Raw genomic sequence first — 23577 nt, 5'->3', positions numbered from 1 at the left:
CGTGGCCTAGGCATGCAGGAGTGAGGACACTTTCTCCCGGAGCTCCCGGTCCGTGAACCCTCCGCACGTCCGTACCGCAGGCCGATCGCATATTTCGGCATCGCCGACATCCCCGCACGACGGCGGACCTCTGCCAGCCGAGTGACACCCTCCGCTATTGCGATGGACAAGTATCTCGTCCCGATGCAGCCCCCGGTCTCCACGCCGGATCCATCCAAGATGGCGCCCGCGGCCTCCGGCGCTACAGGACATGCAGCACAGAGAGAAGGTGAGCGGATGGCTGTGCAGGGACACGACCTGCCCCCATTCTCCCCGCCGAGTGACCTGTCCCCATGTCTCCCCCGCTCACTATCCATGGCCTCACTAGACAGCCCAGACCGCAGCAGCCTGCCACCCTGGTTCCCCCATAATTCACAGCTGTCTCAGGGACCCTCTCATAGTGGATGCCTCACCCCCGGACCGCATGATCAGGCTGCTCCTGCCCCAGCCACACAGGGGGCCATTCAGTTACCTGCTGCACAGGTATTCTTAGGGGACAGGGCCATTTTGACTTTGCTGCAAAACATCCCCACTAAAGATGAGTTTAGTTGTATGGCAGCCCGGATTGAAACAACTCTGCGACATGAAATCGCAGGGGTCAAACGTGATGTGTCGGCTACGAACGAGCGGGTGACCACCTTGGTTACGGATGTAACCTCCCTGACCACCAATGTTTCTGACCTGAAAGTCGCTCATGATATCCTTGCTGACAGAGTCGCACAGTTGCAACTACTAGTAGATGACCTTGAGAATCGCAACCGCAGGCGTAACATCAGGATCAGAGACTTGCCCGAAGCCACGGGCCAAGCAGACCTCAAAGCCACAGTTACTGCTATATTTAACGCCTGTCTGGACCGCGCTGCTGACACAGTAATAACCATTGATAGAGTCCACAGAACCCTGGGCCCCAGGAACCCCACGGAGAACCGGCCACGTGACGTTTTATGCTGTCTCCACAATTACTCGGTTAGGGAGGACATCCTGCAAGCGGCGTGGCGCAAAGGCAGCATTGATTTTGACGGGGCCCAAGTCACCCTTCTGCCGGATATTTCTCGCAAGACCCTCCAGATGAGACGCTGTCTGCGACCCCTCTTGGAGCACCTAACTGAACGGAGGATACCGTACAAGTGGGGTCATCCGTTCCACCTCATAGTGCGCAGAAATGGGAGACCCCTTGCGCTACGACACCCTTCTGAGGTCCCGTCCTTCCTGGAGGCTTTGGACCTGCCCTCGGTTCCGACCCCCGACTGGTTGGCTCCAGTTGTTCCCCAGGGAGCCGCAGCCCCGACGAGCAACCCCTCTAACAGGCCACAGAGAATGAGACGCCACCGTAGATCCCAACGTCAAAGATCGCAGGCCCCTCAAGATCATGAACCGTGAAGGAGCACAGTAATCTCCCGCTGTACCTGTGTTGCACCCCTTTTTCCTTGTTGTTCTCTTTTTCTCTATCAATATAGGTAGTTGGAGCGTCCAGCTTAGTGTTATACACCTTGCAGCGGGTCATCGCCCTCCGACGACCCCACACGGGGAGAGGAAAGACATTGCACGGCCAGTGATGGACACGGCGCTTGCTGGACGGGGCCCTGGGATGCTGGCGGTACTGTTTAACATTCTAGACACTGTTTCTCTATGTTCCTCTACAGGAGCCCAGGTCTCGGAGTTCTTTTTTTTTTTTTTTTGGACTACCGGGGGATGTCCCCCGGATGCCCCTGGCCAGTGTTCCTGCTCCCTCCCCTTCTCCTCCCCCCCCTTTTTTTTTTTTGGGGGGGGGGGGGGGGCGGGTAACCTGGGTGGTGTAGTGTTATCTCTACTCTGTGTTGCAAGGTTAAATATGATGGTCTAATTATACACTGTTCTACTGTTGTTGACCTCCTGATACTAGCTAATAGATAATGTTATCTATACGCTGTGTTGCAAAGTTAAATATTTTGGTCTAATTCTGCACTGTTCTACTGTTGTTGACTGCCTGATACTAACTGCAAAAATGTACTATGATGTGTTTGATGTCGAAGTTACGATGCCAAAGAAGCTCCGTGCACGCCCAACTGTGGCTGCATGGACCATGGACTGCTGGAGGGGTACTGCACCGACGAGTTCCTCCCTCTGCAGTGCCTTACCTCTTCCCCCACTAGGCCTTTCTGCCCTAACCGGCAGGTTCTCTCCGATAGGAGCATTAGCAACTCCCCGACCTACCCTCCCCCTTTATACCTTCTCCATCCCCACTAACTACTGCTTTTCCTCTTTCTTCTTTTCTTCCCTGGTGCTTGACCCCTATTTCTACTTCTGACTTTGGTGGGGTCCTCCGGCCGGGTACCGCTGCCGTCATGGCCCTGAAGCTGGTTTCCTGGAATGTGAAAGGGCTGAATGTACCTGAAAAAAGGTCCAGCTGTCTCACTGAATTGTGGCGGCTGAAGCCCCAAATAGCTTTCCTTCAGGAGACCCATTTCAAGACAGGCCAAATACCCCGGCTTTATAGTAAGCACTTCCCCCTGGCTTATCACAGTACGTCGCCTACCTCCAAATCGAGAGGAGTGTGTGTTCTTCTTGCTAAAAATCTGCCGTGGCGCCTGCTGGCTGTCCAAGCTGATAGTGAGGGGAGATATCTCTTCATTAAGGGAACTCTTCATTCGCAAACCTTTACTCTGGCCAATCTGTATATGCCGAATGTGGACCAGCTGCCGGCCTTGGAAGCGTGCTTGGATGCTCTGGCTGCATTCTCAGAGGGTACTCTGGTCGTGGGGGGAGACTTTAACCTCACCCTAGACCCCCGCAGAGACTCCTCTTCGGGCACTTCTGCGATATCTGCGCGAACGCGTTCGCACATAAGAGACCTGCTACATTCTCACCGACTGATTGATGTGTGGCGTACGCTCCACCCACAAGATAGAGACTATACGTTCTTTTCCTCAGCTCATGGTTCTTACTCACGTATCGATATGTTCCTAGTCGCTCACGACGCTATCCCGGCGGTCACAGACGCTCAGATAGGCCACATAGCCCTGTCCGATCATGCTCCGATCTCTTTGATGCTGCAGCTGCAACAGGAGTCCCGTAGTCAGTCCTGGTGGAGACTGAACGAGTCTCTCCTGAAAGACCCTGAGACCCATGCAGACCTACTTAGGGAATTAGAAAGTTACTTTGAGCATAACCGTGATTCCGTTTCCAACCCCCTCATGTTATGGGCAGCTCATAAATGCTACATTAGGGGCATTCTTATTAAACATGGTCATAGACTTAAAGTGGCCAAAACTGAGGCTCTCTCCAACCTTATTGCCAAACTACATGCATGTGAACGACGACACAAATCCCAGCCGACTGCTGCGTTGGAAGGAGAGGTGAGGGATCTTAGAGAGCAAGTCAGGGATTTCTCTCTCTTTCAGGCTAGAACCAGACTTATGTGGGTCCGCAGGACGTACTATGAATATGGAGACAAGTGTAGTAGGTCCCTAGCGAACTCTCTGCGCACCCAATCGCAACGCGTCCTTCGTTCCGACCATAGCTTCCCCTACGGGGGTTAAGCTACATGATTCCAGAAAGATAGCGGAGTGCTTCCGATCTTTCTATGAAGCCCTTTATAACTTACACCCCCGGGACTCAGGGGACGCTCCCCAGGCAAGCACGACGGCCATTGACGAATACCTAGCTTTGGCAAACCTCCCGTCACTGACTCAGGAAGAGATGGAGCTTCTCTCGCAACCAATCTCACCGGAGGAATTGTCGGCAGCGTTAAAAGACTCTCCCAAGGGCAAGGCACCAGGCCAGGATGGGTTTATGGTCCCTTACTATAGGGCCTTCCTCTCTCTGTTGTCCGCGCCGTTTGTGTCAGCTTTTAACGCCCTATTGGAGGGCCAGACCTTCCCGCCAGAGCTGTTACAGGCCAGCATATCGGTCATACCCAAACCGGAGAAGGATCCTCTTCTCTGCGCAAACTACAGGCCCATTTCCTTATTGAACTGCGACCTCAAGCTCTTCACTAAGATATTGGCGGAGCGGTTGGCGCCCATTCTCCAACGTCTGATACCTCTGGACCAGGTGGGGTTTGTCCGCAACAGGGAAGCCCGTGACAACACGACCAGGACAATCAATGTTATAGAACGCGCCAGACGCCTTAAACTGCCAATTATGCTGCTCTCTGTGGACGCCGAAAAGGCGTTCGACAGGGTGAGCTGGCCTTTTTTGCTAGCCACCCTGCGAAGTCTGGGTGTGCCTTCCCCCATGCTTTCATGGATTACAGCCCTCTACTCGTCTCCGACGGCGGTGGTTAGGGTCAATGGATTTGCCTCGTCGCGTTTCACTATTGGCAATGGAACGAGGCAGGGGTGCCCGTTGTCCCCCCTTTTGTTTGTCCTGTCGCTTGAACCCTTACTAAATCATATCAGACAGAACACAGACATCAAGGGATTGGACACACCCTCACATCACCACAAGGTCGCAGCTTTTGCTGATGACCTCTTGTTTTATGTCTCAGAGCCTCACATTACATTGCCGAATCTTTTAGCGGAAATAAGACGGTATGGCACCCTGTCAAATTTTAAAATTAACTTACAGAAATCGGAGGCACTCAATGTCTCCCTGTCTACGGACGCCCAGACGCGTTTAAGCTCTAACTTTCCCTTTCGTTGGGCTACCGAAGCCATACAATATCTAGGTACCAAGATTCCCCCGGATCCACATCTGATTTTTCAGTTGAATTTTCAGCCGCTCCAAAAAAATTTTGCCATAGATCTAGAGAGGTGGTCAAAGTTGGCGACCTCCTGGTTTGGGAGATGTAACGTGCTCAAAATGAATGTAATGCCCAGACTCTTGTAACTACTACAAGCCCTACCGATAAAAATCCCCCAATCATTTTTTAAAGCCATGCGCACAGTCTTTATTCGCTACGTATGGCAGGGCAGGCCTCCGAGACTCAGCAGAACTTTACTGCTTAGACCAAAAGACAAGGGAGGGATTGGCCTCCCAGACCCGGCGTGGTATTATACGGCGGTGCACATGAACAGAGTAGTCGACTGGTGCAGACATCTGAGGGATAAGCTATGGGTTCGACTGGAACGTGAATCCGTACCATTTCCACTTGAGGGTCTGCCCTGGAGTGGTCCGAGCTGGTCGGGAGCAGCACGAGCGCACCCTCTCATTGAGCCAACACTACAAGAGTTGGACAGATACTTTAAGCTGACGGGCGTACCCAGTTTCCCTTCGCCCATGACCCCCATTATTGGACACCCACGCTTTGAACCAGGCATGACAGAAAAATCGTTCCGCCTCGATCTTGTCCAGGACTTGGTGCGGGCCTCTTCTTTTCTTGGCCCTGGGAGTGGACAGCAGTCTCCACTAAGTACGAAGTGTTAGCAACCACGGCCCTGGGACAGTGGAAACTCGCCCAACTCTCCCACTTCTTGAAATCCCTGCCGAACAGTGGTGAATTCCGCAGACCCCCAACATCGTTTGAGGAGCTGTGCTTGGGGGAGGGACCGACCCGAGGGTCTCTTTCCCTGTCATATCGCATCCTACTGGATCAACTCTCCCAGGGGACTCTGGTTTTCTTGGACAAATGGGAGCGGGACCTTCGTATCCGGCTTTCGCTGGACCAGAGGAGTCGCGCACTTCTATTTGCGCACAAATCATCCCTATGTAGTAAATACCAGGAAATAGCTTATAAGATTCTGACCCGATGGTACAGGACCCCCACTGTCCTGGCAGCTATGTTTCCCGGTCACAGTCCTTTGTGCTGGAGATGCGGTGAACAGACTGGCACGTTACTACATATTTTTTGGGAATGCTCACAACTGACCCATTTCTGGAGACAGGTTCTCGCTATCATTTTTGACCTCACAGCTGTCGATCTTCAGAACAACCCGGCGGCAATTTTCCTCAATCTGACCCCACTCTCGAGCAGGAGGTACCACAAGTCTCTCTTAAAACATCTTCTGAGTGCAGCCAGGGCATGCATACCTAGCGTGTGGAAGCAGCAAGCCGCTCCAATGGTGTCTCACTGGTTTGCGAGAGTTTGCGACATCTGCCGTATGGAACAGCTCACTTCGGCACTGGGCGATAGGGAGGAAGAACACACTGCTCGATGGTTGCCCTGGAGCATGTTCAGGTTTTCCGACGCTTACAGATCCTATCTGTAGGCTCTGGCACGTATACGGGGGGGGGGGCCCGGCCGTGGGAGTCCATCGGAGTCCTCCTTCTTTCTATCCCTTCTCGTACTCCACTCTGATTCACTTTCTCCTATCTGAATCCGTAGCACTCTTAACCCCCCATAACTTTCACTCTTTCTACCCCCATCCTCTTCTCCTCACTTCTTGCTCCCCCCCCCTTTTTTTTTTCCCTGTCCCCTAATTCCCCCATATAGTTAAAATACCAGGTGATTGCACGAACCTGCCCTTTTTGTTTTCTCGGTTTCCCAGCCAGGAGTTGGTGACCCTCGGTGGGGTCCCGGCTGAGTTTTTTATTTTTTGTTTTTTGCCGGACAAACTGGAAGGGACTGATGTCAGAAGCCCCTCGGCCTGGGCCTGGAGGGGCATCGCCCCAGGGTTTGCCCTGATTTCTAAGTGGTCACTGGGGTGCCAGAACATTTGACTAAGTAAACGTGATGGTTTAGCCACGGCTGGGGCCACGGCTGTTGCAAGCTGATAGGTTTCCCCTGACCCCCCTCAAAGTGTTGGTTGACTATGTACGTTTGTTAAACTGGAAAACTGAGTGATCTATGTCTTTTATAGTTTATCGTTGTATTACCTGCAATCCGTAAATAAAGAATTAAAAAAAAAAAAAAAAACGGAGAGTTTAATATCACTTAACCTGTTGATTTATCATGAAAGGGCACCACACCGGGTCACATTGACTCAGCAGATAATCCATAAATAATACAGTGCATATCTGGCCAAATGAAAAACTTGCATAGGTGTCCCGGTCCGCTGATGATAGCAGATCACGGCTGCTGGGGGTGCTCACAGGGCTGGTCCACCCTCAAGCTGACATCACTTCCGCTCTATACCCATGGGGTCCCGGAACTGCTCCTCCATTGGCCGTGATTTCCTATCATTGGTGGGTCCAGAACACATATGCAGATTTTGCATTTGGCCAGATATGTACTGTTTGTTCTAACATTTTTAATAAACTGCCCACTAGATGGCACTTTTCCCATTCTCTACACCAGCCTTTCTCAACCTTTTCAACACAGAGGAACCCTTGAAATTGTTCTCCGGTCTGGAGGAACCCCTGCTAAAAATGAGAGATCTACAACTCATGATACATTAGTGTGATGATCAGTGGGAAGAATGGCCCTTACACATGAGGTCATTGGGAAGAATTACCTCCTTACAGATAGCTAAAAAGATCAATGGTGTGAGTGGGAACTTATCTGAGAGGCAGAAATTTCCCAATGCTGAAGGAACCCCGAGCAACCTCTGGAGGAACCCTGGTTGAGAATCACTGATCTACACCCCATACCCATGGACAGTGGCGCGGGGGGGGGGGGGGGGGGGAGAAATCACATGCGATTCTTTGGGGTGTGAATTTTGTTTTGTTTTGATGCCGATCGCACTGCAAAGTATCGGTACTCATACTAACGGATAAAAATAACAGTATTGGTGGTGCAATCCTAATACTTTATTTAAATTTTTTTTAATAATAAAAAAATGACTCAAAAGCACCGAGTGTTTTCAGAAAGATATTCTCTTTTTACCCAATGGAGGTCCAGGATAAGCAAATATCATCGAAATCCATTCATCATGCGTATTCTTCCTTGAATTTTGGTGTTTTTTGGGCATTTCTTCCAGATATCTGCAGTAAATGAGACTTTCCCTCTGTGCAAGGAGCTTCCTGTAATAAAGACCGGTCAGTGCTGCTCTCCTTCCTTGTGCAGGGTGACTGGTCTTGTCTCCGCCCCCTCCTGTAGTGGGTGGAGCTACTGCCCCTCCCAGATCTCTTCCCTCTGCACACAGGCTATGCACATGATAATGCCACTGCTACCTTTACAAAGTAATATCTGGGTTTGGAAAGCTCTTTGGTGCACACATAGTAGATTTATATCCTTTGTGATTATTTAGGAATCTATTTCAATAAAAGTTTTCATGCCCGGAGTTCAGCTTCAATATTTATGAACATGCCTAATCGACTTTTATTACACAGGATGTCTTGTGCGCTGAAAGTCTACTAGTTTCCAATGTGCGATCTCAGACGGGGACTTTTGCCTCCTGTTTTTTCTGTTCTGTTGCCTCTCCAGTGTCTGGCGAAGCTGCTGGAGTTTTCTCAGGAGGTCCCAGTTGTGATGGAGAAGCTCGGTCTGGGTTCTCTGTGCTTCCCACTGTTGTTTCTCGGCGTGCTCCAATGCTTGCTGGGTGCCTATCAGTTCTTTCTCCAGTTCCTGAAACCTGCAAGGTTAAAGCCGCAAATAGTATATGAACTACAAAGCACGTGTCACACAACTGGACATATAGTAAGCAGAGTCTCAGCAAACAGATACTTGTTGCAGCACAATGCACGTCCTTGTATGCTAGAGCTGGCCATATACTATACAATCTAATTAGACAATGTTCTTTAGCTCTACCATTGCCTATGTAGTACAACAGCCTGCCTAACCTGATACTAATTGAATAGATCTGCTTTGTGAATCGGTGTTAATCTGCCAACCCTGGCCACCATTTTAAGCCTGAAACAACCCCTAGACTGAAAAGCTAGGGGTCCATTCCATCCGGTGAGTGGGGACATTGGAGGGGGTGTTGTGCACCTCGAATTTTGGAGCACTTTGCACTTTATGGATTGGAGCACATCGTTCACTAATATATGGACATTCACCTATTAATGAAATGTTATGTGATTATTTAGGTTATTATTTTGCCTTATTGAGAGCACTGTAGTATGTGTGTATATATATATATATATATATATATATACATATACTTGAAAACAATAATTGTTCCCCTGCAGGTTAATGTAATGATGTGATAGTATGCATTGCTGGTAGTATGCGCCCTTGCCTTGCCTCTCGCCCCCCCCTCTTTTCCTGCGGTCTGCCAGGTTGCGTGCTCGGATAAAGGTTCTGGTATGGATTTTTAGGGGGAACTCCATGTCATTTTTTTTTAATTTGGCGTGGGGTACCCCTTAAAATCCATACCAGACCTGAAGGGTCTAGTATGGATATTTGGGGGGAACCCCACATAATTTTTTTTTTTCAATTTGATGCAGGGTTCCCTTTAACATCCATACCAGACCTGAAGGGCCTGGCAATTGAATTTGGGGGAACCCCACACTTTTTTTTTTTTTTTTTTTTAATCAATGACTTTCAATGACTGTTATCTGTATTACGGGGAGCCGACAATTCATTATAGCCGTGAGTACTTTTAAATAATTTTTTTTCCTGCAGAAATGACACTTTGTGCAGGGACAGTTCTAAGCACGGGAAAGATGCGCCCCTTTACAGGCATACTATAGACACCCCCCAGGTACGAAATTTAAAGAAAAAATTACACGGCCATTTTAAAAACTTATTTTTGCATTGATCCATGTCCCCTGCGGCAGGACCCAGGTCCCCAAACATTTTTTAGGACAATAACTTGCATATTAGCCTTTAAAATTAGCACTTTTGATTTTGAATGTTCGAGTCCCATAGACTTTAATAGGGTTCTAAAGTTCACGCAAAGTTTAGGTCTGTTCGCAGGTTCTGGTGCGAACCGAACCGGGGGTGGGGGGGGGTGTTCGGCTCATCCTTAATGTGTATATCTCCTAATCGGTACACGTTTAGGAGATAATCACTGTACCTACAGTTAGTATGCCTTATTATAGGCTTTGTAGGTACAAGTAAAAAAGCAGACTTCATGACTGCTTTAAACTAGGGATTTGCTTATCCCTAGCAATGATGCTGATTCGAGTTCTCGCCCCACTTTACCGTGTTAGATAAAGGCGTGTCATGTTCTCCATTACAGCATTGAGAGTTAAAGCCTCCTGATGATAACCTTTTCTCAGTTCTTCTTCCAGAAGGTCCACCTTACTTTGATCAATCCCCGTGTTTTTGGGCTTCTCTCTTGATCTAAACAGGTCTAGTGAAGAAAAGAACACACATTAATCTGGTGAATTTCTACCAGGGAGTCAGATTTATTCGTAAGCAAGTCAGATTTATATAAGATATAAACAAAAGTATGTGCGCGAGGCTTTGTACGCCAAATGGGGGACTCAGTAGTGCTCACTAATGCCTGTATTCACTGGTGGAAGCCGCTGTCTTGTGAAATCATCATTAAGGTGGCAGTGGCACTATTACTTAGAAGCAAGCATACTTTATTTGCACAGTTACTGTATGTTCCTTCTCTTTATGGTGCACACCTCATACTGGGGGGCTCTGTAACTTGTCCCAATGGATGTAGCAATTCTGAATGGGTACTGTGGAGTCTGTACTACACTTCACCGGCTCAACCCGACATGTCGCCTCACTCCCAGTGACATAATAAGACTTCTCATAAGACAGGGGAAAGTCACTTCATCACATTATCATGAGCTTCTTCACCCGCGTAACCTCTAACTCATCATCCATGACCTCTAAGGCTAGGTACATGGGATACTCTGTGCCGCGATAGCACCGATCTCTAGGATCTCTGGGGCACCGATCTCTAGGAAGTGGGCCCCACTTAAGAACCCCCTCTCTACTAGGGCCCTCCATCACACTTGCCAAGTCACCCACTATTACTTGCTGGTTGGCTGCTTTAGCGTCCAACATCAACCCAGTTACCCCTAGCAATGACAATATAGCCCCTCCCCCTTCTGCTTATGTAATGTCTCTTCACTATCTTCTCTTCATCCCCAAACTAAGCTCTGTTCTTTAATATGCCATGCATGCACCCCTTTTTAAATAACTTCAGACCAGGCACATTTTTGAACTTTTACTTAAAATCTTTTCAAACACTTGTTGGTACAGAAAGATCTTTCACATATTCCTTCCATACATTGTTCTAGTTGATTCTAACTTCAGGCTGCCCCAGGTCATACCTTATAAATAGTGCCAAGTTCATAGAATAAAGTCCATGAATACACCTTCTGTTCCCCCAGCTGGGTACCTACCAAGGGAGAGCCTCAAAAATCAGAACCGAGTTACATGTGGCAGCAATCCTCCATACAATTCCCTATCCAAGGACCAGGTTAGGTTGCCTCTCCTTGTATTTATAGCCCACTTGAAGGGGGCAGAGCCATAAAAACCCAAGAGCCAGCACATTAGCCCTTCCTGACATCTGGGCCGCAAATTACACAACACGCAAGTAACCGGTTAAAGGCAGTACAGAAAAAACAAAATATAAAATGGCGACAATTATATAACAAAAATACCCAAAACCACTCCCATAAAGGTTGGAGCTACCAAAAATATCCCATTAGACTTTATCAACCTACTGAATGTGATCGACTCTATATACACTTATATAAAGCAACCTTATCGATTAAAAATATTTTTTATTTGAGTGAGTAAGACAGTCAAGCCCCTGGCTATACATCTGGACAGCTCCAGCCAACAAAAAAACACTTTTAGGTAATGGGTAATGCTAACAGAATGCTTTTCAGGCACTTCCCAATCATTTCAATGGAAAGGTGTGTTTTTGAGGCGCTTTTTTAAACGCTCCAAACATGCTGCTTACAGGACTTTTTTCACCACCTCGCCAGCGCATCGCCCCAGTGTAAAAGCATCCATTGACATTAATGGAAAACAGTTTTCAGGAGCTTTTCGATGTCTTTTTTTTTTTAGCACGAAGGCACCTGAAAAGCACCTCAGTGTGAAAGAGGTCTAATTGAACAAGCTTAAAGCTAATGTGTTTGTTTGTTTTTTGCCACCTGCAAAGGAAAAGGCATAATGAGCTAGTATGCACCGCATACTAGCTCATTATGAAATACTTACCTTAGAACGAGGCCCCGACATCTGGCCCGATCCACGCCGAGGGAGCTGACATGCTCCCTCAGCGTTTCTTCCGGGTATCGCGGCTCCGGCCACTCACAGCGCATGCGCGCGGGAGATTTCATTCCGGCAGGGTCCGGCGACTGCCGGGCTTTCAGCCGAGAATCCCCTTGTGCGCATGCGCCGCTGCAGTTAGCGAGGGGAATATCTCCTAAACCGTACAGGTTTAGGAGATATTTTTTTTTTTTACCTACAGGTAAGCCTTATTACAGGCTTTCCTGTAGGTAAAAGTAAAAAAATTTACTATACAACCACTTTAAGTTAGAAGCTGATTGGCTACTATGCACAGCTGCACCAGATTTTGCACTCTCCAGTTTTAGTAAATCATAAATAAATAAATATCACAGAATTCATGAAAATAATACTCACTACAATATAATCCCTCGAAATAACAACACCCAAGAAACGTTTGGATGTTCAGTTAAAAGGAATGAAAGCATACCACTGGTGACATTGAGAATCCACACCATGACAGAGGCCCAGGATCTAGTAAACACTACTACCTAGAAGGTGGCTGCTACTTGTGGCAGTCTGCCCGAAATTGGTATTTTTAGGAACTCTGGTGGGTTGAATTATAGTTCAATTCCTTTTTTTTTTTTTCATAGCTGATGGTGGGGAGATGTGTACATCAAACCAACTTCACCAACATTGGCAATTAGAACGGGACTACAATTGTGACCATTTATTCATGTCAAATTATGGGTAATGGAACAAGAGAAGGAAGGCTCCTATCATGGATTTTCCAACGGTTATATATAGGAAGATTGGAGAAGTGACCATTGTCAAGGTACTTTGTGCTGTACAATTTCTAAAGTGTTACAAAGACAAAAAAAAGCTGTGCTCTAATTCTGATCCCAACTTCAACCAATACGGAGCCAATGATCTGGGAGAAGTATGCAGCAACAGAAATCAAAGTAAAGCCAGAACTCCTGATTAGGAGGCTAGGTAATTAGAAATAATTGAAGCCATTAGGCCAGCATGATGATCAGACAACAAACACTTTAAAGTAGATCTATAAGCATAACTTTTTCCATTGTGGATAGAGTAAAGCTTCGTACACACGATCAGATTTTCAGCAGGGAATTGTGTGATGACAGACTATTTTCCTAAAATCCGACTGTTAGTACGCTCCATCCAACAATTGTTGGCCAACTTTACGCCAACAAATGTTGGATAGCAGGCTAATTAATTTTTGTCGGATTTTCCTATCGTCTATACACAAGTCCGTCACACAAAAGTCCAAAGTACAAACGCTCGGAATCAATGCTCACCAAACACGACATTAGCAGCAGGTGCCCAAAGGGTGGCGCTCAAGAGCTGAAATTCCTTGTAATACATCACTAGGTTCGTGTTTGTTGGCAGACCATTCTGTGCCGTTAGTATGCAAGACAAAATCCAGGCACACGCCCTTCGGACCAAAGGCTGGTGCTTTGTTGGCCAACAATTCGATCGTGTGTACGAGGCTTTAGGGAGAATTATAACTCCTGCCAGTATATTTTTTGCCCATTTGGGAGATTTCCCTTCACATCCTGTCCCATAGCCAAAACTGGAAGTGAGGGGAAATCCCTTAGAGACCCCAGATCTCCAGAACCCCTTCAGAAGATTTCCCCTCTATTACTTTTTGGGGCCAACCCAAAATTTGTTTTTTTTTATTTTACTTTCACTCTTAATGATAATGGTGAATAGGACAAATAGAGAGGATGATTCTCCCTAAAGGGGACACAGCCAACAATAAAAACTGACAAGTATTCTAATCCCTCTCCACTCTCTAAAATTTCGCCTTTAGTTATACTTTAAAGTGGTTGTAAACCCTTACAAACCACTTTGACCTACAGGTGAGCCTAGATTAAGGATTACCTGTAGGTCCAAGAAATATCTCCTAAACCTACACAGTTTAGGAGATATTTGCCAAAAGACAGGCACCGCTGTCTACGGCACATGCGCTGTAGACAGCGGCACGCAGCACACTGAGCAGGCCGCAGATCACTGCGATATGCCGCTCATGTCGGCTCCCGTGTGCATGCGCGGGAGTGACATCATCGCAGCTCCGGTGAATCACAGCGCCGGAGCAGCGAGACCCGGAAGTCATACATGGCAGCGGCAAAGATGAAGACGGAGGACCGCTTCGGGGGCTTTGTTCTCAGGCAAATTATTCATAATGAGCTAGTATGCTATGCATACTAGCTCATTATGCCTTTGCCTTGCAGGTTGCATTTTTTTTTTTAATAGCCTTTACTTCCTCTTTAAGAATGAGAAGTTGACAATTACAGCCTCCATGTTTCTATGAGCACAGATTTTCTTAAACCGCTGTAGACAAGTGCCAATCCTCTAAATTCAGGCTGAGAATATGATGGAAACCCCCCCCCCCCCCCCCACATAAACAGATTACCTGTAGGCTTTATTCACTCAGACATATGTGTATTTTCTGCATGGAATGCATGTTCTTGCTGGTAGAGCTAGCAGAAGATCTCACATAAAATATGCCCCTTACGTTTGCAATTCTTCTTTTATGGAATTGCACTCCGCACCATCTTTCCCCATCTCCAAACACAATCTAACCCATTAATAATAAAACACCACACTCTAATGTTGGCATGAATTTGCCACGGCACTTTTATTGGTTTAAAATATAATATAATTTTCCATAACAATATTACAAATTCATATCAAATTTATTTATCATTCACAAAATTGCTTAGCCTTAAAGACTCAAGCAAATTACCTTACATCAACTTTATAACAAAAGTCGCCCTTTGATGCAAAGGTGACGTACCACATAAAGTGGACGCAACGGAAAGGGAGAGTGGGTAGCTCTTCTGAATACCAATCCTTTGAACAGCAGCAAGATCACTGCGGTGGTGGGCTCCTTATATACTGAGCATAGCTCCCAACTCTCCCTGACTTCGAGGCACTATCCCTGATTTGGAACAATGTCCCTCTTTCCCTCATGTTGGTCTGATCCATATAGTTGTATATAAAATGCATTTTTTATCTTTTAAAAAGCGTTTCCCAGTGCTAAACTTTTCATCCAATTTCTAAATTGGTGCATTTGCAAATTTCAAAAGCCAGTATAAAGGAATAGTAGTGGTAAAAAAAAAAGTTCTTGTGGGTTTAAAGTGGTTGTATGCTCACATTTTTAACTTTTACCTACAGGAAAGCCTATAATAAGGCTTACCTGTAGGTAAAAAAAAATATCTCCTAAACCTGTACGGTTTAGGAGATATTCCCCTCAGTATGCGCCGCTGACTGCAGCGGCGCATGCGCACAAGGGGATTCTCGGCCTGAAAATCCGGCAGTGGCCGGCCGGCCAGAATGAAATCTCCCACGCGCATGCACGGGAGTGACGATATCGCGGCTCCGGCCACTCACAGCGCCGGAGCCGCGATACCCGGAAGAAACGCCGAGGGAGCATGTCAGCTCCCTCGGCATGGATCGGGCCATATGTCGGGGCCTCGTTCTAAGGTAAGTATTTCATAATGAGCTAGTATGCGGTGCATACTAGCTCATTATGCCTTTTGCTTTGCAGGTTTAAAAAAAGAAACATTTTTTGCGGGTTTACTACCGCTTTAACTAAATTTTTTTTTTCTATAATTCTCCTTTAAGGGGGTGTGGAAGGGGGTATGTCTTATGCTTACCTACTTTTGTTAGTAGGTGACCCTCATTCCCATCTCAAAATGTTGGGAGGTATGACTGAGCCCCAGCACTTCCAGAAGATTCCAGGAAATCCTATTGGCCCATTCTTACCTGCTTAAAAGGTCAGCAGTAATATTTAAAGGGCCAGCATCCCTGGAATTGCATTGCACATAAAATCAATGCTAATGCTTAAAATAATAGGGGGAAAAGGTGGAGGCAACCCCATGAAGGTGCACCCCAAATTAATTGTGCCCCCTTTTACATTCCTCTAGCAATTAGCAATATCATCAGACAAAATCAGTCAATTAAAAACCTCATGTCAAAACAATCAGTACATTTAGACATACAAAATACCAATTTCTTTTGTCCTTTTTCTTGTAAAAGCTGAGTTTGGCTCCACACTCCCACCTTCCAATCCTCTCCATTGGCTGCTGAGGCTGCCCATTGCTAGAGTGAGCAATAGAGAGATTTGTGGCATACCTCCCAACTTTTTGAGATAGAATGAGGGACACCTATTCTCAAAAGTAAAGGAGAATTATGCAAAAAAAATGATTAGTTAAACCCACGAGTGCTTTTTTTTTTTTTTTTTACCACTACTATTCCTTTATATTGCCTTTTAAAATTTACAAATGCAAAAATGTACCTACTATATGGATCAGATCAAAATGAGGGACAAATGAGAAAAGAGGGACAGAGGGACTTTGTCCCAAATCAGGGACAGTCCCTCGAAATCAGGGACAGTTGAGAGCTATGTTTGTGGGACAGAAACAGGTGGGGCCAAGCTAGACTTTTCAGAAAGAAAAAAAAAGTTCTGATTTACATTTTACTACAGCTGCATACATCCCTGATCTATTGAACATGTTTTTTTTACTGAAATTAACCTAAATTAATTATTTTACTTATCATTTGTTCAGTGTGACTTGTCCAGGCTCCTCACAGATTTACTTTAAAGCTTACCTGTATTATACTGGCTGAAATCAATAAGTTGTCTTTTATTGTAAGATTTCATCATCTTTAATCTCTGTCAAATTAGAAAAAATAGGTTAATCAATTAGTAACTTCTTTCCCCAAGGACCACTTGTCACCAGCACCAGACACAAAGGGAAAACTTCCCAACAAGCACAGACGGCAATAAACCACTACTTATAATTTATTGGAGTTTCAAATATGGTAAGCTGCCCCCCCCCCCCTCACCATATCTCTAAATTACTACATACATAAATGCCTATATAGTTCATTTCCATTTCAGAAAAATTCTGTGTGTTGTGTTATGCATGCTCCAACCAGAGCTTGAGTGATTGCATTCTGGTCTTTCTCCCCTCTTCCTGCTCATCCTTATTGACCATTTACCTCCTTAATGACCAGGCCATTTATTGTGATATGGCACTGCATCGCTTTAACTGACATTGTGCGGTCGTGGGACATTGTACCCAAACAAAATCGATGTCCTTTTTTTCCCCACAAATACAGCTTTCTTTTGGTGGTATTTTTTTTTTTTTTTTGCTCTATAAACAAAAAAAAAAAAGACCGCCAGTTTTTAACAAAAAACAATATTCCCTGATGCCAACATGGCAGCATACATATGATATAGCTCTGCCCCTATATCCACTCACAGGATCTGTTTAGCTCTATAACCTCCCCATTCTCCTTTTTGTCCTCAAAGATCAACACCTACAGACCGTTACACTCAGGATAAAGCTCTTACCTGCCGATTATGTCGGAGTCTGTCTGGGTTCAAGCCTCTCCCAGCACGCAGTCCCACACCTAATGCCTTGTACACACGGTTGGAAATTCTGATGGAAAAGGTCCGATTGGATTATATTGTCAGAAAATCCGATCGTGTGTGGGCTCTATCTGACTTTTTCCGTTGGAAATTCAGAGGGAAAAAATTTGAGAGCAGGATCTCAAATTTTTCGACAAAAAAATCAGATCGGACTTTTTCTGATCATTTGTAGAGAATTCTGATCGGACAAAGTGCCATGCATGCTCAGATCAAATTACGAGACCAAAGCTATTGGCTACTAGCCTCAACGTAATCCCATCATAACGAACTAACGTCATCACATTCCGAACGATCGGATTTTACGACAACTTTGTCTGACCGTGTGTATGCAACACCAGTTTCGGACAAAATCCGTCGGAAAAAATCCGAGGTATTTTGTGGTCGGAATGTCCAACCGTGTGTACAAGGCATTAGGCTGCTAAATACACCAAGATGGGGAACCCCTTCTGGTGTTTTTTGGGGGTCAAGGTTTTCTCTAATCAGAGACGAAATCCTTTTGTGGCATGCCTGTTTTGGAGTCCGGATCCAGCATATGGGCCTGCATGATGTCTTCTCTCCTATGGAACTCTTTCCAGGTCTGTCAATTTCTATTAAATGTTTTTTATTTTTCTTGCTCTTATGTCTCTAAAGACCCCATACACACTGTGCAGATATTCATGTCTTTTTTTCCTTTAGATTTGCCGGGACCATGTAGTGTAGGGGACTGCCTGATTGCATACAAATTGGGGCTCTTAAGGTTTGACCTCGTATTATGTGGTTTTGGTAAATCTGAGGGAGAAAATCTGCAGAGCATTGCATGATGTGTAGCCAGCTTAAAAGTGTCATTATGTGTGGATGGGTGTTGGCTTCCCTTCTGATTGTACTGGCCCTTTTTCCCAAGTGTTCTTCCAGGACAGCCCTTGAGAGATGGAGCTCCTCCCATCGACCCAGGAAACACATTGCCACAGTTCAAAAGGCGGTCCCTCAGGTCCCTGGTCAGTCATTTGTGTTTCCTCCGTCGGAGGAACATGTTGCCAGGAACCTGAAGGCCCCTCTCAGGGGCTGCCTGAGAATCTGTAGCCATGAGGGACCGGGTCCTGTTTTTTGGCTACAGCTTGGGGTCCATACCTTTTTAAACGGCTCGGGTACCGTCCAGCTGATTCGGAGCAGACCCGTTACCCTCCTCCTTCCAGTGCCGAGGTGGCCAGGGGCAGAATGGCGCCGGTTTCCCCCAGGAGCGGTGAGTGGAACCTTCCATCTCAGCTCCTTGTTGCGGTGGGGTCGGAGACGCCGAGCGTCACTTCCGGCGGAACCGCGTCATCACTGCGTGCCGAGACTTCCGGTTCCGGGTCTCTAAGGGTACAAGGAGGAGAGGGAGAGCCAGCGCTGTGCCTGTGAAGCCCGACCAGCGTCCAGCAATACCGGACTAGCGGCGGGATCTGGAGCGTCAGAGGGGGACCATGGAGGCTATTCCCCAGGATACTCCAGTGGAGACAGGCACCAGCCAATCCCAGGTAGGCTGCCGGGCATGCTATTACTCTGGTGGAGCGGTGGTGTTTGTAGGCTGGGTCCTGTAGTGCCCCACGGTGGCGGTTTACTCACAGTGAGATTGTTTGGTTGCAGTTAGTGGTGATTCTTAGGAGAGACATGGTGCTGACGCTAAGAAATCCTTTGTCTTCTTATTTCAGGCATTCCAAGGGAAGACAAGACAGGCCGCAAAAAATGCCCTAATTGTGGGAATAGGTTGTCCTCTGGCTCTAAAAAAGCCCTATGCAAGCAATGCATTGCAAGCTTGCTTAAATCTGAGGCAGATTCCCCTTTAGCAAAGTTTTTGGGCTCCTTTAAGGAGGAAATGGCGTCGACCTTTAAGTCCCTCCGGGAGTTAATCACTGACGTGGGATCAGCTGCAGCTGCCTCCACAAGTAAAGCAACTATAATCTCGTCCTCACCATGCCTTACAACACCCAGCTCAGGAGAGCCCCGTATGGTCAGGGAGCCTAGCCCCACGTTGATTAGTCCCGATTCCTCTGACACTGACTCGGGTCAGGAAGAGGATCAAGCTACATCTAAAGCCTCAAAATATAGATTGTCTCTCGAGGAAGTAGATGAGCTAATGGGGGCTATCTATGATACGCTGGAAATTGAGGAGGAAGAAACTCAGTTATCCAGACATGATCAAATGTATGAGGCTCTGGGGAAAAAGAAAGCAAGGGTTTTTCCTATACATAAGGTGCTTTCTGACCTTGTCCTTAAGGAGTGGTCTGAACCAGATAAAAAGGTTTTCTTTCCTAAATCCCTTAAGAGAAGGTTCCCTTTTGATGAGAGCCCAGAGGCGGTCTGGAATAAAAATCCTAAACTAGACGCCCCTTTGTCCAAAATCTCAAAGCAGGCTGATCTGGCTTTTGAGGATATGGGCCACCTGAAAGATCCCATGGACAGGAGAACTGACATTGTCTTAAAGAGGGCCTGGGATGCCTCTATGGCAGGCTTAAAACCAGCTCTAGCCACTTCTTGTGTAGCTAGAAACCTGGAGTTCTGGTTGTCGCAACTACAAGAACATTTAAAAGCAGGCACTCCTAGGGGGGAGCTTCTGAAATCCTTCCCTATGCTTTTTAAGGCCACCAGTTTCATCTCTGACGCCTCCACTGACTCCATAAAGTTTACGGCTAAGTCAGCAGCACTTTCAGTGGCAGCAAGGAGGTCAGTTTGGATGAAAACCTGGGGGGGAGACACGGCGTCTAAGACCCGCCTGTGCAGCGTCCCTTTTACAGGAGACTTAGTCTTCGGGCCTGAATTAGACTCCGCCTTAGAAAGGACAGCGGATAAAAAGAAAAACTTTCCCGCAAAAAAGAAAAATTTTCAAAGAAAAATTTTTCGTCCCTTTAAGGAACCCTCTAAACCAGAGAAGAGTTTAACCCCCAAAAAACATTGGTCGGGACATAAAGGGAAAGGAAAAGGGGGCATACTGTTTAGCCGCCCCAATCAGGATCCCAAACCCCAGTGACGTCAGGGTTCCTGTGGGAGGAAGATTAAGCAAATTTCTTCCACAATGGGAAAAGACAACCTCGAACGAGTTTGTCTTAAATATAATAAAAAGGGGTCATGCGCTGGAATTTCACAGCCGCCCCCCTTCAAAGTTTGTGGTGACAAAACTTCCAAGTCACTCAGAAAAGGCCAGGGCCTTACCTTTACTGATAGGGGAGATGGTGGATCAAGAGGTATTGACACCAGTCCCTATACAGGAACAAGGAGACGGTTTTTACTCACACATTTTTGTGGTAAAAAAGCCGTCAGGGAGGTTCAGATTAATTATGAATCTCCGACCACTAAATCGCTCCATCCGTTACAAGAGATTTCGGATGGAGTCCATTTATTCCATAAGGAACCTCCTGCAGAAAGAGATGTTTATGGCTACCCTGGATTTAAGGGATGCTTATCTGCATATTCCAATAAAGGAGGAATGCCAGAAATTCCTTCGGATGGCAGTACAGATAGACACAAGGACTTACCACTTTCAGTGCCGAGCACTTCCCTTCGGTCTGTCATCCTCCCCAAGAATCTTTACCAAGGTTCTCGGAGAGGCTTTAGTTCCACTGAGGCTTCAATCAGTCTCAATTATTCCCTATCTAGACGATCTGCTCCTAACAGCAAGCTCGGAGAGTCGTCTTTCTCAGGATCTGGAGTTGACTCAACTCAGCCTGAGTCGATTAGGGTGGATTGTCAGTCAGGAGAAATCCAAGACAACCCCAACACACGAGATCCTGTATCTGGGTTACTGGATCAAGTCTGTAGATCAAAAAATTATACTGCCGGAAGAAAAGATTTTGAATCTGTGGCAGAGAATATCTTTTCTTCAATGCAGCCCCAAATGTACGGTGAGGGAAGTAATTTCGGTCTTAGGTCTTATGACGGCAGCCATTCCAGCCGTACAATGGGCCAGGTTCCACCAAAGAGACCTTCAGGGTTTCCTGCTAGAACAATTAAGGGGCAGAGATCTGGAGGAGGAGGTATCGATCCCCTCAAAGATAAAACGCTCCCTCTGGTGGTGGAAGAACAGGGAGAACCTGAACAAAGGGGTTCATTGGGTCCTTCCTATCACTTCAACACTGACAACAGATGCGAGCAGTTGGGGCTGGGGAGCCCACCTCGGCTCAAGCTGGGTCCAGGACAAGTGGACCCCGGAAGAGAAATGTTTCTCTTCCAACTGGAAAGAGCTAACAGCAATCCTGAGAGCTGTTTTAGCCTTTCACCCCACAATACAGGGTCACCATCTACAAGTCCGTTCAGACAATATGACGGCTGTAGCATACATAAACAAACAAGGGGGTACCAAAAGTCCTCGTTTGATGTTGGTAGCCAGACGCATTTTCCAGTGGGCAGAAGCCAATCTGGAATCCATTTCTGCAGTTCACCTGAAAGGGGAACTGAACAACACGGCAGACTTCTTGAGTCGACAAAAAATTTCGAACCAAGAATGGTCCTTACACCCAGAGGCATTCAATCTCATAACAACTCTCTGGGGAAAGCCAGAGGTAGACCTTTTTGCGAACAAAAACAATGCAAAGGTTCCAAATTTTTTCTCGCTAAACCCAGGAGATCAGCCCCTGGCTGTAGACGCCTTGCAAACTCCATGGACTTTCAGTCTGGCGTATGCATTTCCCCCTCTTCATTCCGAGGGTCCTAGGACAACGTAGGGGACACAAGATTCCTCAAGGAGAAAACCTGTTTGATTCTAGTAGCACCGTTTTGGCCCAGGAGACCATGGTTCACAGCGTTGCTACAATTGACAGATTGTCCGCCTCTAAGGCTTCCCTACAGACAGGACCTCCTGTCGCAGGGACCTCTTTACCATCCACAGGTCGCCACACTGAAGCTTTCAGCGTGGTTACTGAAGAGGAAATCTTAAAGAGTAAGGGCCTGACAGATGAGGTAATTGCGACCTTACTACAAAGTCGCAAACCAGTCACGAGGGCTATTTACAAAAAGATCTGGAATTTTTTTTATAGCTGGCTGAATAGCCGTGACATAAATACGGCTAATATTCTACAGTTTTTACAGGAAGGCGTAAACAAGGGTTTAACCCTAAGTACTATTAAGGTACAGATAGCTGCCTTAAGTGTGTACCTAGATGAACGCTTACAGGAAAATCCTTTTGTCGCTAGATTCTGTAAGGCAGTCGCTAGACGCAAGCCAGTCAGAATCACCAAAGTCCCATCCTGGGATTTAGCAGTTGTACTAAAAGCTTTCTTGGGGTCACCCTTTGAGCCTATCTCAGAGGCCTCCTTAAGGCTTATTACATTTAAGACAGTACTCCTGGTGGCAATCACTTCAGCCCGTAGGGTCAGTGAAATCCAAGCCCTTTCCATCAGGGAACCTTTTCTACAGATCCTAGAAGACAGAGTCATACTAAAGACAGACCCTGGGTTCTTACCAAAGGTAGCATCTAGCTTCCATAGGTCCCAAGATATTGTCCTCCCTTCATTTTGTCAAAATGCAGCAAATGAGAAAGAGGAACGTTTTCATTTATTGGATGTGAGGAGGTGTATTCTAGAATACCTTAAAGTAACAAATCCATTCAGAATTTCAGACTCCCTTTTTGTTCTTTTTTCCGGACAACGTAGGGGACAAAAAGCTTCAAAAGTAACCATAGCTAGATGGATTAGGCTAGCTATAGCAGAGGGGTATAAGGCCTTGAATAGAGATCCTCCTGAGGGTGTTAAAGCTCACTCCACAAGAGCGTTGTCTGCATCCTGGGCAGAAAGAGCTGGTGCCACCCCGGAGCAGGTATGTAAAGCAGCCACATGGTCAAGCTTTTCCACCTTTACAAGGCATTACCGACTGGACTTAATGTCTAGTCAGGATCAGGCCTTTGGGAGGAAAGTCCTCCAGGCCGTGGTCCCCCCCTAATCTGGTAAGTACTTGGGGATCCTCTCAAGGGCTGTCCTGGAAGAACACTTGGGAAAACTGGAGTTAGTACTTACCGGTAACTCCTTTTCCGGTGGTCTTCCAGGACAGCACGATCCCACCCTCTATTTAATTATAGTGATGTACTAATGTTATTACCTGTTATGGTTTATATGTTTTTCAGTTCCATCCTTCGGTTCTTGGTGAATGACTGACCAGGGACCTGAGGGACCGCCTTTTGAACTGTGGCAATGTGTTTCCTGGGTCGATGGGAGGAGCTCCATCTCTCAAGGGCTGTCCTGGAAGACCA

At 46.6% G+C, this 23577-nt stretch overlaps 1 protein-coding gene across 1 annotated transcript in view; it reads right to left on the bottom strand.

Annotated features, from left to right (window-relative positions):
* Positions 1–7625: 7625 nt before the first annotated feature.
* LOC143963196 (uncharacterized) overlaps positions 7626–23577 on the bottom strand; it is a 30037-nt gene continuing 14085 nt past the window's right edge. The window contains exons 2-4 of the mRNA XM_077472764.1: positions 16559–16622; positions 9926–10076; positions 7626–8411 (exon numbers count right to left, since the gene is read on the bottom strand). Of these exons, the coding sequence (XP_077328890.1) occupies positions 8162–8411; positions 9926–10076; positions 16559–16613 (456 nt within the window). The 5' untranslated portion in view covers positions 16614–16622 and the 3' untranslated portion in view covers positions 7626–8161. The remainder of the gene's footprint in view (positions 8412–9925; positions 10077–16558; positions 16623–23577) is intronic.

Source organism: Lithobates pipiens, unplaced genomic scaffold, assembly GCF_037356315.1.
Source record: "Lithobates pipiens isolate NorthernLeopardFrog02 unplaced genomic scaffold, aLitPip1_a1.2 Scaffold_8, whole genome shotgun sequence".
NCBI lineage: Eukaryota > Metazoa > Chordata > Amphibia > Anura > Ranidae > Lithobates > Lithobates pipiens.
The sequence above is the reverse complement of the archived record's forward strand: the minus strand, read 5'-3'. Positions and strand labels throughout refer to the sequence as shown.